Source organism: Oreochromis niloticus, linkage group LG11 (assembly GCF_001858045.2).
Source record: "Oreochromis niloticus isolate F11D_XX linkage group LG11, O_niloticus_UMD_NMBU, whole genome shotgun sequence".
Lineage (NCBI taxonomy): Eukaryota > Metazoa > Chordata > Actinopteri > Cichliformes > Cichlidae > Oreochromis > Oreochromis niloticus.
In genome coordinates, this window is record NC_031976.2 from 27,427,422 (window position 1) to 27,448,505 (window position 21,084).

Genomic DNA, 21,084 nt, shown 5'->3' on the forward strand with positions numbered 1-21,084 from the left:
TTTCCCCACTCATTATGATGCCATCTGAACAACAGCCAACTTTAAGAAAACTGACAATTAACAGTCTGTCTTGTTTTATACTGGAGTAGTTTTTTTGAGCAAATAACAAATGTTTAAAACTGTTATTTGGCATTTTAACACGAAAACATAGAATCGACATGAAGATGCCTTTTTTATAAATTGGATGCGAGTAAACCCCTGTGTTTCCTCAATACTGAGTAATCCAATTTATTCTATTGTTATGCTCATAATGCAGAACCAATAAACGAAGCAGCAGTTCTCGCTGTTGTTATAGACGCTGGTGACATTTAACAGGCTGTATAATTCACCGCACAGGTGAAGCAATGGATGCACACTTTCTGTATTTTTAACAAGTATGAAAAAGACTTATTGGTCTTGGCAAAGAGAAAACTGGATATAATAGTGGAGAGGAGACTTGGATGGTCCTGCAGCACCATCTTGTGTTTGTTTGCACTTTTGCATTAGATAGTGAAGAAAGGGTTGTCAAACAGAATGCAGACATTCATGCGGAGTTTCTCAAATATCTCTTAGTCAACGAACTAATAAAAGCACAAGAACACACTTTAAATTTTCATTTATTTCACACAGTATAGCATCACATTACATGAAATCAATCATCCACCACAGTTCTGATGTGCAACAATGAAGCGGCGACTTATTCTCAGGTGACTAATGAAACAACTTCTCGGGCCAGTTTCAAGGAGCACCAGAATTACCTGAATAACTTTGCTGAACAAAACCAAGCGCACCTTCAAAACTAGAACTCAGTTTTACTCAGGAAAGTTAGCTAGATAATGTGGTAATCCTGGTTCCTGAGTCAAAGTCCCGATATTTAGGTGCAACTGGTACGAGCTTTTACCTCTCAGTCCTGACAGAAGCAAACACAAACATACAGACGTGAACAGTGCATCATTTTAATGGCGATTATAATAAAATTTGGTCTTTTTCTCCTACTTTAGCAGTTTGATTTTCTTTGTTAATTCGATTTCCACTCTCCCCTTTTCAAAACAAGAAGCAATGTTTTGGTTGAGAACAATGCAACTGAAAAAACACACTGATGTATGCATGCTTGGAGTAATGATTTGCTCTTGTGACTCCGCTCATCAGGACTAAACTAAATCAGGTTGCTACATGGGTTAGTAATTTTTGGCGGGACTGTGACTGAGTGGAAAAGCATGCAAGCATGCTGACATGTCTGACAATCCTAAACTGAGTCCATCTGGTTTCTTGACCTGTTCATCAACCTTGCACCTCACTCATACTTAATTTAATTAATTTTTTTTCTTAAATTGTGGCATAGTGTAACTGGCTCCGATTCATTCATGTTGGCAGTGCTTTTGCAATGTGTATGTCCAAATTTCCAGTAAACTCCTTTTTCTATTCATCATAAAGTCAATCAGAAGTTGTTCCTCAGTGGAGCACGAGCACAGAAGAGTTATTTTCACTGAATGAGAGGAGTTTAATCATGCTAAGCTGCTCTTAGCTAAAAGGACATATATACATTTTCTGTAAAGTTCCTTCACAATAACTCGCCTGGGATTTAATCAAAACCTTTCATTGACTGACACACACACACACGCACACGCACACACTTTAACTGGACAACACAATCCCTTTTTAGTCTGCTTATTTTCCCTTCACTAGTCAAACCAAAAAGCAAGTTTTGGGCAGCATTCAGGTAAGGTGAGGTGAATGGTGGTGAGAGAAAAAGCTTGCACTACAGTCAAGCTTTATCTACATAAGGCCATCTCTGAACATGTTTGGGTTTGGACCAGCAGTTTGCGTCCATCGTCTTTTTCAGCACAGAAGTGGTCGGGGTGGGTTCATCACGAGACAGAAGCCTCCAAACTGACAGTTTGTCCATATGAAGAGGTTATAACAGAGGGTTTTATTCCCCCACATCACATTGTTCATACAGAGGAAACAGCAGCTAATTATCACAGCCTTTGACTGCTTTAAGAAATCCAAAGAAAGATCCTGAACCTTTTCCTGTTCAGGTGCAGTTTAGTCTCTCGGCTTCCTCAAAGCTAACACAGTGCTTTGCATTTACCTGATGCCTGAATTTCCCTTCAATCGTCCATCTTGGCCTGACCCCTCTGTGTTCCACTGCTGCTCCCACACTCTTTGCTTGAGGCATTTCTCAGTGCTTTAAGTGCTGGGAGCATGGGATAGTGACTGGTGCGCTGGTGAGCCCCAGTTTTGTAGTCTTTTCTCTACAGGCTCCCGAGCCCTTCCTAATCTTTCCTTTCCTCTTCCTTCTTGTTGCATCTTTTTGTTTTTTGTTTTTTAAATTTTGCATCAGCAGCTAGATGGTGTTGCGTGGTGTGCCATTGAGTGCAACAGCCTTGGAGCAGGGTGAGCCCATTGCCTGTAGACCAGCTGGACGCGGAGTGGAAACTCCTACCTCAAAGACTTCATGGATAGCCTTCCGGAAACAGTGGAAGTTGTAGTCTATTAGTCCTGGGAACGCGAAAAAACAAAAAACTATGTCATTAAACAATTGATAAGTCTGACAAACACTCATACACAGAACTTGAAAGTTTGCTCACTTCCAATGAAATGAACTGTCACTAATTTTTAAATGGTAGTTATATTTTGACGAAGAGGGAGAGAATATTAACCAAAAATCCACACTCTCCACCACCATGGGCAAGACCAAAGACCTGTCAAAGGACATGAAAGGCAAGAACGTAGAGCTGCAAGGCTGGATACAAGACCATCAGCACGAAGCTTTGTGAGAACGTAACAGCTGTTGGTACAGTTTTTTGGAAATCGAATAAAATATAAAATCACTATGACTCGCCCTCCGTCTGGAGTTCTTTGCAGGATTGGGATGAGGATCAGCCCAGAACTACATAGGAGGAGCATGTTAATCATCTGAACATAGTTGGGACCACCAAGAACACCACTGGTAACACAGTATGCTGTAATAGATTCAAATTGTGCAGGACCAAAAATGTCCCCCTGCTCAAGAAGGCACATGAACAGGCCCATCTGAAGTTTATCAGTTGACATCTAAATGACTCAAAGAAGGTTTGGGAAAAAGTGTTGTGGTCAGATGACACCAAAATTTCACCTCTTTGGCATCGACTTGAACTGCAGTGTTTGGAAGAAGAGAAATGTTGAATATATCCAAAGAACACCATCCTCACAGTCAAGCTCGGAGGTGGAAATATTACGCTTTAGGGCAGTTTTTCTGTTTAGGGTACAGGTCAACTTCACCACACTGAGGGCCCAATGGACAGGGCGAGGTATCATGTTAGACAAGAACCTCCTTCCCTCAGCCAGAACACTGAAGACCGGTCGTGGATGGCTCTTCCAGCCTGACAATGACCCAAAACAATGTCAACAATGTAGTGGCTTAAGTCCATTAAAGTCATAAAGTAGCTGAGCCAGTCTCCAGACTACAATCCTGTAGAGGGAGCTGAAGCTTCGAGTTGCCAAACTGGGGTACTTGGTGGTTTTCTCCACCAAGTACCAAATCATGTTTTGCTTTGGGATTCAAACTTATTTTACTCAATGACATGCTTTTTTTCCTGGATTTATGGTTGATATTCTGACTCTCTCTATTAAAATGAAAATAGCATAAGAACAAGCGACTGGTTCATTCTTTGGTAAGTCAGCAAACTTACAAATTCAGCAGTCTGTTTACATATGTGTATGTTTGTCAATTCCATCTCGTTTGTTCAATCAATTTGAGATATGGGGTCATTTATATACGTTAAGCCATTTACTACCATTTGGAAATGAGTAGTAGTAACAGTGCTTCTGAAAGTCTACAAATCTATAGAATTACCATATGCTGCTGCCAATTATAAAGATTACTCTGGAAGCAGCACGGTTTCAACGATTTCTGTATTTACAACTTTACAATTTGATATAGATCCTCTGCTAAGGGAACATTTTATATGTGGAACTTGTTGAGTAAATGTTACACTAACTCAAAACTCAGTGAAATGTGCAGGTATTCCATTTGGTGATGCAGAAAATGTAAAAGTGTTTTTATATTTTATTCTGCTGTTGGGATTTTAACAATTAGCACACAGAACAAACAAAAAGAACACGTATATGATCAATAAATTGAATTTAACTTTTATTCCCATGTCTCCTTTGTTAGGCTATGGGACAGTAACCTTTTAATGTTTAAATGTATGATGTTTAAAATTTCAGCGCTCTAATGTGCAGCCATCACATTAGAAATAAACAGCAGTGTTGAGAGTGCTCTAAGAATTAAAATAATTAACTTGAATTGTTTATTTTAAGACTGCACTAAATCCCAAGATTAGTGATTTTCTGTTGCATTAATCTCATCTCGTTTGCTGCGGTTTTGCATTTTAATGTTATATTTTTTATGTTCCTTATAAATTCTTATTAGCATTTTAATATCATCTGATAACGTCTCTCATCAGAGTAGGTGACACTCACAGAACCTGAGACAGGCAGAGAAAGTCCACAACCATGATGTGACATCCTGAGGTTTTAGGCTTTGTCCAACCAGCTAATGCAAAGAAAGCCCAGCTATGTTGAAGGTCCTTCATAGTATACCCCATAGCTTGTCTGAATACGCAAACTGATCCAGGGCTAACATGCTACAAACTTACAAATTGTTATTTTTTTTCCTTTAGCACAACAGCTCCAGCTACAAGTTTGTGATGGGACAAACTTTTAATTTCACTTTAGAATTCATCAACTGTGCTGAATTCTAAAAGAAACACGCAATTAAGTATCAAAAATAATCCCACTCTCCTACACTCTCCATAATATGGGGAAACAAACTGCAGATGGGCTCAGACAATCACAAGCCACAAATATATTCACCCAAACTGCCATCAAGTATGTTGCTATTTAAATTAATTGTAAGTGGTTGATCTCCTGTTTTTGGAGCTTGAAAGTCAATTACTGCTTCCTTTTATCACTCCCAACTTTTGTTTATTTTTGCTGTCTTTCTGTGTAATGTACTTCAGTGCATGATAACAACCAGGTTTACAAATTTCACTCCATCTGTACACATGCAGACACACACTATTACTGCACTGATAAACAACGTGAAAGAAAACATGAAGACATTTGACACAAGCCAAAACCATTAACCAAATTAAGCCGAGTGAGCAGCAGAGGATCACAGGTCATCTGACAGCTTACCTTTGCGCTCGAAGCTCTCTTCTCGCAGGATGCAGACAAGGGCCAGGAACTTGGTGACCTCTTTCAGGTACAGCACAGTGGTGTTGTTGAGCTTGATGATGGCCATGGACTCCTTGTCATAAGCACTGCCGCTGCCATCCTCCTTCAGACTAGTGAAACACAACAAAACACTGTAACATTCAAAGAGGAAACAGGAAATAAACTGCAGCCTGTCTATGAGGTTATTAATTGTGCATAAATTAAGTTATGCTTCAATGAAAGCACCCTCAGACAGCACGTGGGTGAACTCTGTCTCTTAAAGGCTTAAAAGATTTCAAAAGATTCAAGCAAATATGACGGTAGTTATTATTATGCAAATGAATACAGAAAGTTAATATAAAATTAACTTTATAGACACCACTGACCAAAATTATGTTTATCAAATCATGGAGCACTCATTACTTAACTCTGACCTCTTTTGGTGCATCACTAAAGCACAAAACTCACCCATAGATGCAGGAGACATCGATAACCACATCAATCATATCACAGCACAGTTCATAGGACTGCATGTCCACAGGAGAGCTGTCTGTGGCGATGTAGATCTTACTGACCACGTCAAACAGAAAGGCCTTCTCTATCCCTGAATTCTGTCACCAACAAGAAGACAGACAAACAAAGGACAGACAGAAGAAAGAGGCAATCAAAAAGTGTTATATGGTAAAGAAACAGGAAGCTACTTCCTGTTACAATTAATGTCTGGTAGCAGAGCCCTTACTGAGAGAATAAACTAACTTACAGTTTATTTTACAAGGGCTGCAAAACAAAACAAAACAAAAAATATCTGATTTTTGATTTGTGAATGATCGGGTTGTAAAATGCAAAAGTTTTTTTTTTTTTTTTTTTTTTTTTTTTTAAATGGTCTAAAAGCCTGAAATAGCAAAATAATATAAAACAAAGAAAATGAGACTTCATGAGAATGAATGTTTTTTTAAAAAATCTAAATGAATGGGAAATGAGCAAGTTATGGCTTTTTTCATCACTTTATCGTGTATTATAACATATATACACACAATCAGATCCCACAGTAACTCAGGTATGAAGACAATGTGTCATAAGAGCAAGCTAAAGTCAACGCTTTATACTTAAAGCTTTACATGTGAAGATAACTGTCAACTTATAACACAACAAGCTAAAACGGATGCAGTCTAATACAACTGTAAAATAAATTTATATTTTAAAAAGGGATAAAGTTATTAAAGCTGTTTTGAAGATGCTGCTGATTTAAATTTACAATAACTTTGGAGCATTTTATTTTTGTTTACATGTTTTTCATATAACTAAACAGATAAGTACCTGTTAGTTACCCAAACCTCATCCAAAATAAACTTGGCAAACTAAATATGAACTTGTTTACTGAATGGACTGCCTTGATACAGTAAATCTTACCAAACCAGTACATTTAAGGAAGAAACAGTTGTTCTCCACTCAAAGTTAGGGTTAGGGGTTTATCTCATACCCTGAGATAAATCAGTTAAAAGTTACAGAGCGACTACTACTAGCACTGTGGGACGAAGTAGCATTACAACTGAGGATCTCAAATATCTTCAGAAAAGGCTGTAAGGACAGTGGAGGAACTGCCAAAACTAATGTGGCTTCCGTGCTGGCAATGACTCACGCCATGAATGCTGTCACGCATAAATCACTCCATCAGTGACAAAGTTGCAAGAGAATTCTTATGCATAAAGGGTTTGTTTTTGTGTGCTTACAGAAATGAAGATATTTAGGAGGTTCTCCAAGGTGGGGAGCTGTGGGATGAGCTTCTGCACCACTTTGCTGAAGGCTTCAAAGATTGAGTGGTCATAAATACTCGTCAAGTAAAAGCTGAATGATGAAGAAAAAAAGGAAGCATATAAGCTGTTACAAGTAGGAAATACTTCTCACTTCCTCAAAATGCATATGAAACCAGGTAAAAATACATAGAGTCACGAGATCACATGACAAACAGTTGCAGAATTGTAGAAAAGAGATCTGAATCAAAGCATTAAAGCCTGATTCAGACAAAAGCACAAGGATAAAAACTTAATGCTAACTTGGCAAAAAAAAAATCCAACAAATAAAAAAAACAACACAGTCTTCATAGGACTGCTGAAAACTAACCACACATGACTTATAGACATTGGTTAGTGAGATGTATAAATAAAAGGTTTGTGTCTGAGAAAACAGTGGTGTGAGCCAAATGGAAGTGTCTGCATACACTTGGCAGGAGCTCAACTTCACAATGTATTACGATGAAGAAAGCACCAGAGGCAGAAGGCAGGGATCCACTATATATCCAGGACCGCTCAGGCTGTCTAACCAGAATAAACAACAATCTCACTCCACATAAAACACCCCACAGTGTGCCAACACAGTCCTAAAAATCAACAGTAAAGCTGCTGCAGAGCTGCCCAGGCTTAACCCCGACAGTCTGTTTAATGTGCTACACAACACATTTAGGCTTCCTATACAGTGTGTCGGAGCAAAGGCTGCAATTAACATTAACTCCTCTTATTAGAGCTGCAACATAAATTTCAGCATCTAGTAATTCTGGTCTAGTTTGACGCTAGAAAATATCACAAAAATGAATCATGTGTGGTAGCCATTAGAAACAATGCATGTCTAAGACACTTTGGCCTTGACTTTACTTTTCAAATTAATAAGTTGCGCTACATTTTTATACTGTCTGACAAAATGTCTATTCACCTCCACAGATCTATGACCAAAGTAAACCCTTTCCTGACAAGTTTAGTCTTAAACACTACTTTCAAATCTTAATTAATACAACATAGTGTTCACTTTGTAAATGATGGTCCCCATTAGAATCAAAAATAGAAGTACTTAAAGTATCAAATGTCCATGTCTGTTTAGTTACTTTTACCTCCTCTTGTTTCAAAACGGTAGAATGGGTATAGCCAAAACAAGTAACTTGAGGCTTCACAAGATGAATTTACTATGATGGTGAATTTTTGACACCAATCACACATCAAAACAAACCAAATAAAGAATTTAAAAAAAAACTGAAGCCATGACATCCATTGTGCGAAATGGCAAAGTATTAATTGCATTCGATGACAAAATTTAAGATAATTTCTTTAATCTAAAGACCACTAAATGAACATATTTAGGAAGCCATCATTTATCCTCACATGTCCTCAGGCTATATAAAAGTTAAAACTGTTAGCATTTATGCCAGAAAACAACAAACCATGGTGTGCTCTGTGCACACAAAGATGAACCAAACAGCAGATGTGTACTTTGGCTTTCTTTCTGCATCTTAAGTTTTTCTGCCCTTTGGAGCCTTAATCACAACAGCTCTGATAGCTGTAGCAGAGGCCACTGTTGCTTCATTAAGAGGTCAAAGAGGAATCTCACAGGAACACTAAAACTATGCAGACAATGTTGAAGACACAGACTACTGGATATGTAAAGAAGGAAACAGAAGCTACTTTTAGGCCTTATTATTAGCATCCACACCAATTAGCAAATGACATTAATAAAAACAACCATCCCAATGGCTTTTCTACTGCAATTATTGAAAAAAGGAAAAACAAACAAAAAGCCCCCCTGATTGAAGCAGTCACTAATTTTTAAAAAGTTTACACGAGTAAACTTGTGTTTACTCGTGTCTGTTTATCCAATCAAACAAGTGAAGCAAACGTGATTACGTAGAGACTACGCTTTGTCTGAGAGATTTGGGGTAAGCGATTAACTGCTGTACCAACTTGTACCAAGGACCATTTAAGCTGTGGCCTGTTTACTTGATTAGTGAAATCTGTTAAACAGTAGAGTTATTGTATTGTGCTATCGAGTGTGTGAAACTTTGTTTGCTGTAAATCAAATATAAAACAGGATGGACCCCCCCCCTTCTTCTGGCTTTTACAGATGATTAAAATAATCACAAGTTAATCGTACCTGAGATGCAGCTTCTCTAAACTGGCATCTACCAGATCATCATTGGCTCTCTGATGGATGTCTCTTTGGGTTTCGATCTTGTGATCATCTGACAAGCCGTCAACTTTGTGGATAAACACCTCGAAGTTTATCTCTGGATTGACCCTGTAGGCCCGCGACACAGTGAGATGAAGCCTACTCAGAGCCTCCACATAATCATCCTATAACAAAGAAGATGACACAAAAACAGACACGTTCACAAAGTGAATCTAAAACTAGATTTAAAGCATTTTCCTATAATCTTCTGTTCTGGACACAAAACCAGAAACAACATGTAGCATAGAATATTTAACAATTTTAATACTACCATGCTGCTTTATTCTTACAGAACACTACATCCATAATCTGCTCTTTTTTAACCTTAAAAACATTATGAGAAAATATTTTAATGTAGTAAGAGTGTATATAATATCCAACAACGTCCTTCAAAAAATAAATTAATTAATTCAAAATAAAAAAATAGTTATCACAGTGACATAAACAGGAAAATCAAGATCCGCTTCCTATTAAAGAAGTGAGAATGACAGTCTTGTGAGCTAAGCCCAACATAATTATTAGCTGTCACTCCAGATAACATGGAGGAGTACATTCTCATCAGTTTAAAGTGAGGTTTGAGGAAATGCACCTCTGCCTCGCCTCCCAAAACAGCAAAAGGAAAACAGCTCTCCTCTCATATCACTGTGTGACCAACTGCTGAAGCAAATTGAATCTGATGCACCTTGAGCACAAATAAAGCCATGCAATCAGATGAGCTGTGGCTTATATCGCAGCTGAGATTACTTCTTGAAAGCACTCAGAGTCATGTGGACAGCGCAGGCATAAAAGCCGTGGCATGTAATTGTCTTTTATTCAAGCCACTCTGGCTGTTCATCACCCAGCTCATTCTTCAGTGCTGAAATGGGTGTATACTTGGATGCCTGTTTTCTTCTTCTGTACAGTTTCATCTTAATAAAAATGTAAGTGGTCGTGATTCTGAAAGTGGTCTGATTTTGCACTTCTACACATTATCTTATCAAACAATTCTTCCCCTTTATTTCACCTGAGCATCAATAACAAATATCAAAGCCCCGGTTCCTCTGAAGATCATCTCGTAGTCGAAGGTGGGGTCAAAGAAGTCGACCTGGCCGGGGAAGTCCCAGATCTGGAAGTTGACAAAAGAGCTACTGGAGATGTCGTCCTTGTAGATCTTGTTGGTGCTCTCCAGAAACAAGGTCTCATTGGGAGACATTTTGTGAAATACCACCTGAAATGAAAATTGATGCCATGTTTCAGTTGAATAAATGCAAACAGAGTCTAAAGTGAGGAACCGGATTTACATTAATTAAATTTAGTGGAGAAAACTGGTATATGATGACACTCAGCAAACAGTGGGATTATGAGAAATTACACTTTTGTAAGAGGGTCACTGAAATTTTAATATAGCAGTGACCACAAATCTGTGGTAATTCTGAAACTAGCTGCTGGGAAAAAACGCAAAGACGTCTGTCTGTTCTTGTTACTTCATCTTTATTTATTGGAAATACTGGGGACAGAGGACACTGCACTAATCACTGTAGTCACTAGACAAACATGCACTTCTTCAAATTTTCAATACTGCAATCAATTCTTAACTGCCACTGACATAACAAGTATGTTTTTCTTAAATCAAGTGTGTTGGATATCAATTTAGTTTTATCAATTTATTACAATTCTTTATTTCTAAAGTCTAGTTTTTATTTTTATATTAATTAAATACTTCAATAAAAACTGGGGAGCTAGGTAATTTGGAAGGGGCTCACATATGAGCTGGTACTCCTCCACACTGAAAGAAGGGACTTTGATGATTTGAGAATCTGACTAAGATGCCTTGTTGGAACCTCCTAGATGAGTAATTTCAGGTATGTCCTACCAAAGGGAGACCCTGGGCAGATTCATAGAGATTTGACATGTTTAAACTGAGATGTTTGTCCTCACGGAAGAGTTTGAGGAGGTGGCCATAAAGAAGGGGTCTAACAGATGTGTAAATAAATTTTTTTCAGTATAATAACCTTGTTAACTTTTGTTGCAGGTGTGAATTTAAACAGACTGGAAGTCATCCAACAACGTTTTAAGTCTGATGACCGTACATTTGTATGTGTGAAGACACGTGTAAGGTTTTCTTCACTTGTGGTTTACAAGTGGCTGTTGCATAATCCCATTATTAAAATATTGCAGTCATGTGAAAGATTATCACAACATTGCTGTAATTTGCCTTATAGTGTTACTCTAGCATAAAGATATCATCCAGACATCACATGTAGAACAAGAGGGAAAAGGGCAAAACACTGCAGACTCAGATCCATTGCAACACGTCATTCTCGTCAGCATTTTTCAGCTTTCAGTAAAGCTGCTGCTGTACATTGAACTGAAGTTAACAATTAATGAGAGGAAGGCCTAACAAATACTGTAAAGGGTAGAAAACGAGATGTAGTGGACGTGTGATGTGGTAGGAGTATTTGCTCCCCTGCTGGCATTATAAATCAATGTGTCGCCCACTGAGGTCACCGGCCGATGAACCAGCAAAAAAATCCAAATCACATGTTTCTCGGGCCCATTTGGCAGCTTACATCGAAATGTTAATCTTCGACTTGAGGGTGTATGGATTATAGCAAACAGAGTGCGAGTGCACATATATGCACTGGCACAGAAGTGTGATTCTTCACAAGAAAGTTTCTCCATGCACTTTCTGTAGGTTAGGTTTGCGGCACGTCAAGCTATATTCAGCCTTTTCCTACTTCCTCCTTGGATTTGAACATAAATAATAAAATATCATAGAAGGCACAACTACAGCTAATCTATTATTAAACAACAGTGTAACAACAGTGAAAGTGGCACGCCAAGAAACATATTCTGAGCGGCCTATAGACGAAAAGTGAAATAAAGATAAGAAAAAAAAAAAACTAGAAGTGGAACCAACCTTGAGGGTTTGCTGCATGACAGGTGGTTGTGGTCATTTGATTATTTACAGTTACAATTCCATACTTTGGGGAATTAACAAAATTAACTGAGACTCAGTTTCTGGACTTTAAGGAATCTTATCATTCCACCTTATACTGTGCCTATTTTTAATTATGTTGTAGTTAACTGGATTACTAATAATGAACTTATTTTTTTTTTTATTCTTTACATATATTAACTTTTTTAAAAACTTCTTTCTCGTTTTGTTTTAAGGAAACAAGCCTTTTTTTCCAGCTCTTTCGACACCACAAAATGGATTTGCTACCTTGGATAAACATCAGCCCTCCTATGAGGGATCACCATAGCAAGTCATCTGCCTCCGCCTGAGCCTATCCCTAGCACCAACCCACAATATCCACAAGTCCCCTCTCTGATATCCACACTCCTGCTTTTCCTTCTCTCTCACTGCCTCCGAACGTGCCTTCCCCCTTTGCCAACAACTGCAAAGTTTCCACAGGCGTTGGTGGCTTGTTGCCTCCGCCATAACTTGTAATGTCAACTTTTTTTTGGCTCCAGGCTTACAGCAGTCGTCAAAGCTGACAGAGGTTTTGCCTTCATATTAAATGTCATCTACACTCATACAGGGTTTTACTTTGTGGGGTGAGGGTGGCGTTTCTCTGCATTTAGCTAGGGCAAAAAGTCTGTTAATCATCATCCATAGATTTAACTATCTTTGGCCATTTTTAAAAAAAAAAAAAAAAATCAAAAAAGCATTTCAAACTTAAGCAAATTAAACAACATTTTTTTTTTTTAAAACATTTTATAAACAGTCATGAATATGCTTTAATGGAAGGCCAAAACTGCTTATGAAATGAATGATTAGGAATTCAGGTGAAAACACAGGTGTCACTGGTCATAGCAATCTCAGAGCAGCTACTGAGGTCATCTCCTAACAAGGAGCTGTGTCACTATACGGCGGGCTTAATTTCCTGGAGCAAACAAACTGGAGTCCTGACTGCTCCTGATTTTTTTGGGAGTGTGGGAGCGTCTGAATAGTCCATCATGCACAGGGGCAGTTACTGGAGGGGGGTAAGTAGCGGCCGAACAAAATTTTTTCTCCTTCTTTCTTAATTAGATAAAATGGGTACAACTCAGGTAAAGAGGCCTTGCACGTGCTGCACTGATTTAAAAAGTGCTATGGCTTGCAGACTGAAAGGTGTGGTCGCTCTGATGTCAGGTGAAAGGCACACTCCAAATCTATATCGCACAGCTGGGTGGGACTGACATAGATTTTTTTTCTTTTCTTTTTTTTCCTTTTTGCATGTCGGACAAGTTGTTAACCAAACAGTCACATGCTGCATGTACACAGGCACCATTAAAGATGCACCGAGCGCCTCTGTTCAGCTGGTTAATAATTCACTCCTGCGGACACACCGGCGTTAGTTCACACTGATAACCAAGTGACCATTAGCTTTCTACATTTTTTTTTTATTTTTTTTATTATGACTATGATTGTTATTATTATTTCTTCCATTCTTACGTAGCTGAGCACGTTGTCAGCTGACTGATAACCGTCATCGCTCGCGACATGCTAACCCAACTCGGTAGCTATTTTGGCTAACGTCCCGTTTATACTCGCGTGAGGCTGAGGCAGGCGGTGCTCGCCTCGGAAGGCTAACAGTTTAACATCTCTGCCTACCTTCTGTATCGACGATTTGCCGCTTCTCCTCAGGCCCATAAGCAGGATCCTGGGTTTGCTGTCGGACGGTGCCGGGCTGTCCTCGATGTCGGCCTCCTCTTCACCATAACCGAAATCTTTGGGAAACGAGTCCGCAACCCCGTAGCTGTCAGACAGCTGTTCCACCTCGTACTGAATCGACATTTTGTCCTAAGCACGGTCGCTTCCCCCCTTATTCCCCCCGTTTACTTTGTCGGTTAGTTGTTTGTTTGTAGCGGGCCGTTGGTAGGCACCATGAAGTAACGTCACCCGATGGAGATAGTTTGTCAATAACGCCTGAGCTACTTGGAAACGCAGAGCGTGATCCCACACATTTCCTTAGGATTTCCTCTCGCCCTGAAAAAAACTCACCATTTAGTCCCGCCCTTTGATTCTGATTCGCTGCTTGGTTTACAATTCGACAGGTGATTGGCCGAGCAGCCTGCCACTTTAATGAGGTTCACGGCTGTCACCTGACTAGTACTCGGACTTGTTTTGTGAACTGTCGCTCGAATGAGGAGATAATAAAACCTTTTATTTTTTTTAAATGAGCTATTCATTACCACCTAGAGTATTTTTTTTTTGTGGACTAACACAATAGTCACAAATTATCTTGGGTTGAAAGGGAACATTTAATGAAGACGAACCAAACAGAAAGTGAGCGGTTATGGTGTTATGCTGTGTTGTTACCAGCAGATGGAAGCAGGCGCCCGCTACAGTGAAGCAAAGGCTTTCAGGAGCCTTCTGAAATGTAGGAATTATTTCCTTCCACAATTGCAGAACAGTTTAAATCAGAATCAGAATCGTGTTTATTGGCCAAGTATATGTGCAGACAAATACAAGGAATTTGGTTCCGGTAGATGGTGGCTATCAAGCACAGCAATGTAAAACAAACACACACACACACACGTCTATATATACATTACACATGCATACACATACATACACAAAGCTGTGTAAACCAACTATAAATAACTAAACTTATGTACATAAAATACAGAAATGAAATGAGGTGGAATGAATACTACAGAATGTACATAAGGTGCAGTTGCAGTCTGGCAGTGGGGAGCAGTGTGACAGGTCAACTGTTTAGGAGGGAGATGGCGAGGGGAAAGAAACTGTTCCTGTGTCGGGTGGTCTTGGTTTGCAGGCTTCTGTACCGTCTGCCAGAGGGCAGCAGGTCAAAAAGTCTGTGTCCAGGGTGTGAGGGGTCTGTGATGATTTTCCCTGCCCGTTTCCTGGTTCTTGAGAGGTACAGATCCTGGATGGAGGGCAGGGGGGCACCGATGATCCTTTCTGCTGCCCGTACAGTCCGCTGCAGTCTGCTCCTGTCCTGTTTAGTGGCTGCACCATACCAGACTGTGATGGAGGAGCACAGGACAGACTCAATGACTGCAGTGTAGAACTGGGTCAGCAGCTCCTGTGGAAGACTGTACTTCCCCAGTTGTCTCAGGAAGTACATCCTCTGCTGGGTCTTTTTGAGGATGGAGTTGATGTTGGTCTCCCACTTCAGGTCCTGGGAGATGGTGGTACCCAGGAACTTGAAGATCTTCACAGTCGACACAGGGATCCATGTTGATCCATGTTGTGTAAATAAATCTATTGTTGTGTAAATTATATTGCCTATGCTATGCCGCATAGCATACGGCAACTACAATAACTCTTAAAAAGTGTACCTAGTGTATCTGTATAAAAATTGCCTGAGCTGGACACGTCTAATTTTTTGATGGTTTATTATTTATTATTATTCTTAAACACATAATAATTTTGTTTTGTTGTTGTTGTTTTGTTTACCAGTTTTGACGCATTATTTGCCCTCCAATCGTAGAATGGCCCAATTTTAAGTGCTTTGTAAAAGAGGAAAAACAACAGAAATGGAAATATGTAAGAATTTATCCCTGGTTTCATGACGAGGAACCTTTGCACGTTCTTATATTTCCGAGGAACTCCTGAATGCAGCTTTGACTCTGTGAAGCAGTTGGTTGAGCGAAGAAGATAAACGAAAGTAAACTTTTACCGACCCGGCCGGCGGTGTACCTGATTCTCAAAGTTAGGTGCTCCCATTTTAAGCGGAACGCTAAATATAGGAGCTGTCTACACGAAAAAGGGCAGCTTTCTAACCGACATTACTATGGCACATTATAAAGTAAGTGCGTGTGCTTCCATTCTATTCATTTTACTCTGCTGTTTTTAAGAACCCGCTTCATGTCCTGTGCTTCAAGCTAGCTAAGCTAATGTTAGCAGGGAGGGAGGCTCATCAGGAGGTCGCCATCGCACCTGTGACGGCTCGTATTTGGGATTTCTCGGTGATGGTGGTCTGCAAATGTTTATGGGTAAACAGAGTTTGGAGAACGTAAATAAACTAGCTACGGCTACAAATACTACTTTCTTTATTACACCTTGGAAGTGCAGGGCATCAAATAGGATGAAATTACAAATAGTGAGGACACTCTTAATCATATTGGGCCACTCACACTGCAAGATGTGACAGCTTAAAGGTACTTTATGATTAGCTGGTAATAACATGTCTTATTTTTCTTCCTCCAGCAGGGTCCAGACCCCAAGAGGGAACAGTTTAGGAGATACTTGGAGAAAGCCGGTGTTGTTGACAGTCTAACTAGTGGTATGGTGCATTTTTTTTCTGTTAAAGTCCTTATACTAGCCTTGGGAGCTATTTGCAAAGTGTTACAGAGTACAACTGAAAGCTAGACCCTCTTCTGACAGCGCTACAAATTGTTATCTGACACCAAGCAGCCTTGAGGGAAAATCATAACATCGAAAATCTTTTCACCAGTGTCGGGCTTTTTAGTAAACACACCTTAACAACATGGTTTGATAGCTTGTATTCTAGAGAATGTAAGATATCAAACATAAATTTTTTGTAGGATTTTCCACCTATTACGAATTTTTGACTTGTTTTTCACTGTAAGAAATGGTGCAGAACTTCTCAAATTCATTAGATTATGATTTGAGTTAACGTAAATGCACAGTACAAGGACTTTGCTTGAGTAAACAGTCCAAATTTGCCATTTAACTCATGAATTGTGTTATCAGAGATCAAGTAAACAGAACTAAGAGTCCATCCAAGTATTTACTGACTAGGGATGGGTATTGATAAGATTTTCACGATTCCGATTCTATTTTCGATTCTGTTTAACGATTTGATTCCTTATCGATTCTTTTTAAAAAAGAACACTAAGGTCGATTAGCTTAGAACTTTGTTTTATATCTTCTCTTTGAACAAGATAGAAATTTAGGAGTAACATGGCCTTACAAACCCAACAGTGAGCTCTTAAGAGATCCACAGCCTATGGCTCTTCAATGGGGTGTCACAGGGTCCCCAGGAAAAAAAATTGTAAATGTAAAATAATAAAATAAATATTCTTCTGTAGCAATAACAAAGTATAACATAAATTATTCTGTAGCAATTACACAAGAATATCCAGTAATGTCCCTGCCTACAATTAAACACATTCACTTACCGAAAATCGGGGGCATCTGCTGTGGCAAATGGGTGCAAGCCTTTGACCACAAACTTAGTCACTGCTCGGTGACATTCGTCTATCCTGGCCTGAAAGGAGACGCTACCGGTAGACTGCAGCGAGAACTGCCAGCATCTGAGCCAGCCAGACTCTGTCTGTCTCTCTCATCATGGTCACCTAAATGCAGCGCACAGTAATGGCAGGTTTTGTAATAAGCCAGATCGCGCTAACATAATATGCACTGTTAGTTGATTATTTACCTGCCGTATTAACGGGAGAGGACGTGCAAACGTTACCGCTGCTGCTGGGTTGAGATTCACGAGTCCGGAACGGAATTAAAAACACGACATTCATTTAAGGTTATCGCGTGTTTTGTGAGCAAATGCTTTTGCATATTCGTAGTGTTTCCTACCTTAAATGAAATATCTACTTTGCAAGTATTGCAAGTTGCCCTGTTGTCATCCGTTCTCGTAAAGTATAACCAAACTTTTGAGCATTTCCTGCCAGGTAAATGACGCTCCGCAACGTGGTGACGTCATTCGGGGCGACTGGAATCGATAAGGGAATCGTTTGCAAAAATGGCAAACAATTCCAAGGAATTGAAACAGTGGGAACCGGTTCTCAACAAGAACCGGGTTTCGATACCCATCCCTATTACTGACAGTCAGTGATAAGTAGAAAGTTTGTTAACTCTTTTTTTTTTTTTCCCTCCCCCTCCTGGTCTTCAGTTCTAGTGTCGCTATATGAACAACAAGAAAAGCCCAACAACGCTTTGGAGTATCCTTCTAATGGCACAAGCTGAATCTGTTGAAACATTATGAGCCTGCAACATTATGATCTGTGTGTTGAGGTGAACCTTCAGCTGTAGATTCTTTAACTGGCTCCTTCTCCCAGATTTGTCAAGCAGCACCTCGGTGCTGTTGGCCAGACTTCAGAAGATGCTGAGGCTCTGCAGCAGGAGGTGATTGATCTCAGGCAAAGGTGTGCACGCTTGGCAGGAGAAAATAAAGAGCTTAAAGCAAAGGTAAGCCTCCAGTGGTTTGTACAAAGAAGACTTTTTTTTTTTTAACACCTTTTTTAGATTTTAAGATTTTTGAAGCACAGTCATTATACTTAGACACAGAATGCAAAAAGACATGGTGTCCCACAGCTGGCGAGAATAAATGCCAAGATACCACAAGTTGAAATAAAAAGCAAAAAAATGTTGTGCATTGATTTCACAATTCATCAATACAAAATTTAATACAACACGAAAATGGACCCTTTAGTCTGCAATTATTCTAAAGTTCAGACTACAAACTTTAACATGCACAAAAGTAGCGCAGCATATCCAACATACCTTGAAATGAGACAAAGAGAGACAAAATGACCCCATGACCTTGGAGCAGTGTGGTCAATTGAAGCATTAACAAATTTTAACCAGTGTTACAAATGTAAACGAGTGATACTTTCCTGAAAACATGCAGTTGATCCCTCACAGTTTGTTGTTTGTTTTCAATATTTTACTTCATATTTGTGAAACTGTTTTGCTGGAAAAATTTGGATCATGTATAATTTTTCAATTTAATCTTTTCCATACATTCTTTCCTATACCAATCACATAATCTCCTGAAGTGCAATGAAAAGGAATTGGCTCAAAAACTCCTTGTGACTGTCTGGTAATTTTGTTATGTTGTAGTGCATAGTGTGTCCAGACCAGTAAGGAAAAAAGAAGCAAACCTCAATCATGTACCATGTCCTACTTTTGTCGTGGTACAGCTCTATTCCAAGGCTTCTGGTATGAGTGTTGTACCGCTTCTCGTGGGCCAGTGTGTTGTCTGCCATGATGCTTTTTGATACCTGTCTGTAACAGTGTGTATTTATTTATTTTTTTTATCTGACAGTCTGCATGGACACAAGGAGCTCCTGAAAGGCTTGTAAACTCGACTAACATAGATGTTTGGGTTTTTTCTTCTCTGTCTCTCTAGCTCCAGCGTTATGAATCTGTACCTGAAGATGGAGGCACAGCTAACTAGACCCCAACAGCATTTTGTTTCTATGTTGCTATCACTTTAAAAATTGAAGGCGAGACAACACTGTTAGGTGAAAACTAAACATTTTTATGTTGCTGTTTTGTCTTTTGTAAATCTCAGTTTCTGCTTTACTACTTTTGATTTAACTTATTTTGTACATGAATGTATATAAGTGTTGGGTTTTTTTTGTTTTTGTTTTTTTTGTTTATTTAGTCTTTAGTATATAGTAGAAACTGACTTTCAGCATGGCGAGTGGGTTAGTAATAGATGGCAGTCATTATGCTGCTTGTTTTACTTTCCTGTCTTGTTAAGAGGACACACACAGCTCAATGTATGTATGTGTGTTATTTACAAAAATCTGGTGTAGGTGCACAAAAATATATCACATCTAAAATAAAACATGGCCTTGTAATCACTGTTTTTTGTTTGTTTGTTTGTTTTTTGGTGTGTGTGTTTTTTTTTTTTTTTGTTTTGTTTTGTTTTGTTTTTTTCCCCCCAATTTTAATCAATTTATTAACAGCAAACTATCAGTGAGTTCTGTAATGCAACAGAGTTACTGTGGTCATTTACAGCTTTTTAGGATCATTAACACACATACTCAATCACCCACTGAAAGAAACCAGATATAAAACACATTAAAAAACAAACACCAAGCACAAAGACCTTGGGGACCAGAGGGCATTAGGCTTTCTTCCACACTTAAACTTATTTCTCCAAGTGCATACAAAAACCAAAACTATGAAACAGGCGAGAAAACTGACAGTATTGTTTTTGCTCAGATAAGTGCTTATAGTAATGTGTCATTTGAGATTTTTTGTGGAAATGCGCACATTAAACGACTGGTAGAGGAGGGTTTAAATGAATAAAACAGCCAAAGCACCGTTGTCACAGCTCACCTGTGTCTGCCCAGTGCAGACGTCTAAATTTACTAAATAAATCAAAAAAACAAAATAAACCCTGGTGTAAAGTTTCTCAATGTAAAAGAAGCACATTTACAGGCTGGACCGCTGTGTCCTGTAATGACGTTTAGATTTGCAGGTCAGAGATATGTTTGTTGCTTCTGTTACCACTAATGTTTCGTAGTTGGAGGAGGCTGTATCCTGAGCTGGAGTCATCCGGTGACAGTGAGGTGGATGGCTTTGGTTTTGGGTAACTGATGTTAACCATTTTTTGATGCAGGGAAGTCCTCTGCTTTCATTTGGCACTTCATATTTATCTGTGTCAATGCTCTTAACTTTTAGCAATGTGGCGTATTTAATAACCCATGTTAGAACCCTGCATAGCCTCCTCAACTCACCTGCAGACAATGTGGGAATGAGGTGGGAAAAAAGCCTGGGCTTGTAAGGGATGATCACAAAAGTCCTTAGCCTCCTGCTTATTGTTAGTCATGTTGGAGTTGTACTCTTAGAAGCCTTTGCTGAATTACAGTGAACGTAACAGTCTACAGGACTGGGACTAGCATCCCTCTCACACTTGAAGTGTGCATTTGACTTTATACTCATCAGATTCAGTCCTGTTGTCTCCCCGTATCAGGAGATCACAGCGATGCATTACACAAACACCATAAAGACTTTTTTCTTTTTCTGTTGGTGTGGAAAGATAACAGTCTACAACACTGGGACTAGCATCCCGTTAACACTTGAAGTGTGGATTTAGCTGATAACAATAAAGGAGGTACTTGCATGTCATGAAGACTGGTTCAACAACAGAGCCACTGATTATATGAGGCACATAGATAGTAGCAGGGAGGCCCTCTGAGCTTTCACAAGCTTTTTCTGATGAAGCAATTTTGTTTCCTGCTCAAGATTCTTTCTCAATTTTA

General features: G+C 39.2%; 2 protein-coding genes across 7 annotated transcripts; one reads left to right on the forward strand and one right to left on the reverse strand.

Moving 5' to 3' along the window:
• Positions 1-579: 579 nt before the first annotated feature.
• Positions 580-14,281, reverse strand: rragca (Ras-related GTP binding Ca). The gene is made up of 7 exons (XM_003450521.2): positions 13,751-14,281; positions 10,175-10,378; positions 9,097-9,296; positions 6,912-7,026; positions 5,650-5,792; positions 5,164-5,312; positions 580-2,481 (listed from the first exon to the last, which is right to left on the reverse strand). Exons 1-7 carry the CDS (start codon positions 13,931-13,933, stop codon positions 2,327-2,329), a joined length of 1,149 nt encoding a protein of 382 aa, XP_003450569.1. The 5' UTR covers positions 13,934-14,281; the 3' UTR covers positions 580-2,326.
• On the forward strand, positions 12,952-19,680 carry LOC100696814 (c-Myc-binding protein). Of its 6 annotated transcripts, none has more exons than XM_005455306.4 (5): positions 12,952-13,140; positions 16,319-16,391; positions 17,979-18,027; positions 18,145-18,274; positions 19,218-19,680. In XM_005455306.4, the coding sequence occupies exons 1-5, from the start codon at positions 13,114-13,116 to the stop codon at positions 19,263-19,265; spliced, it is 327 nt and encodes a 108-aa protein (XP_005455363.1). In that variant the 5' UTR covers positions 12,952-13,113; the 3' UTR covers positions 19,266-19,680. The 6 variants fall into 6 exon arrangements, with proteins under 6 accessions (XP_005455363.1, XP_003450571.1, XP_005455365.1 ...); XM_003450523.5 differs by having other exon boundaries at positions 12,954-13,140; positions 16,316-16,391; XM_005455308.4 differs by lacking the exon at positions 12,952-13,140 and adding an exon at positions 15,726-15,914.
• The last annotated feature ends 1,404 nt before the right edge of the window (positions 19,681-21,084 follow it).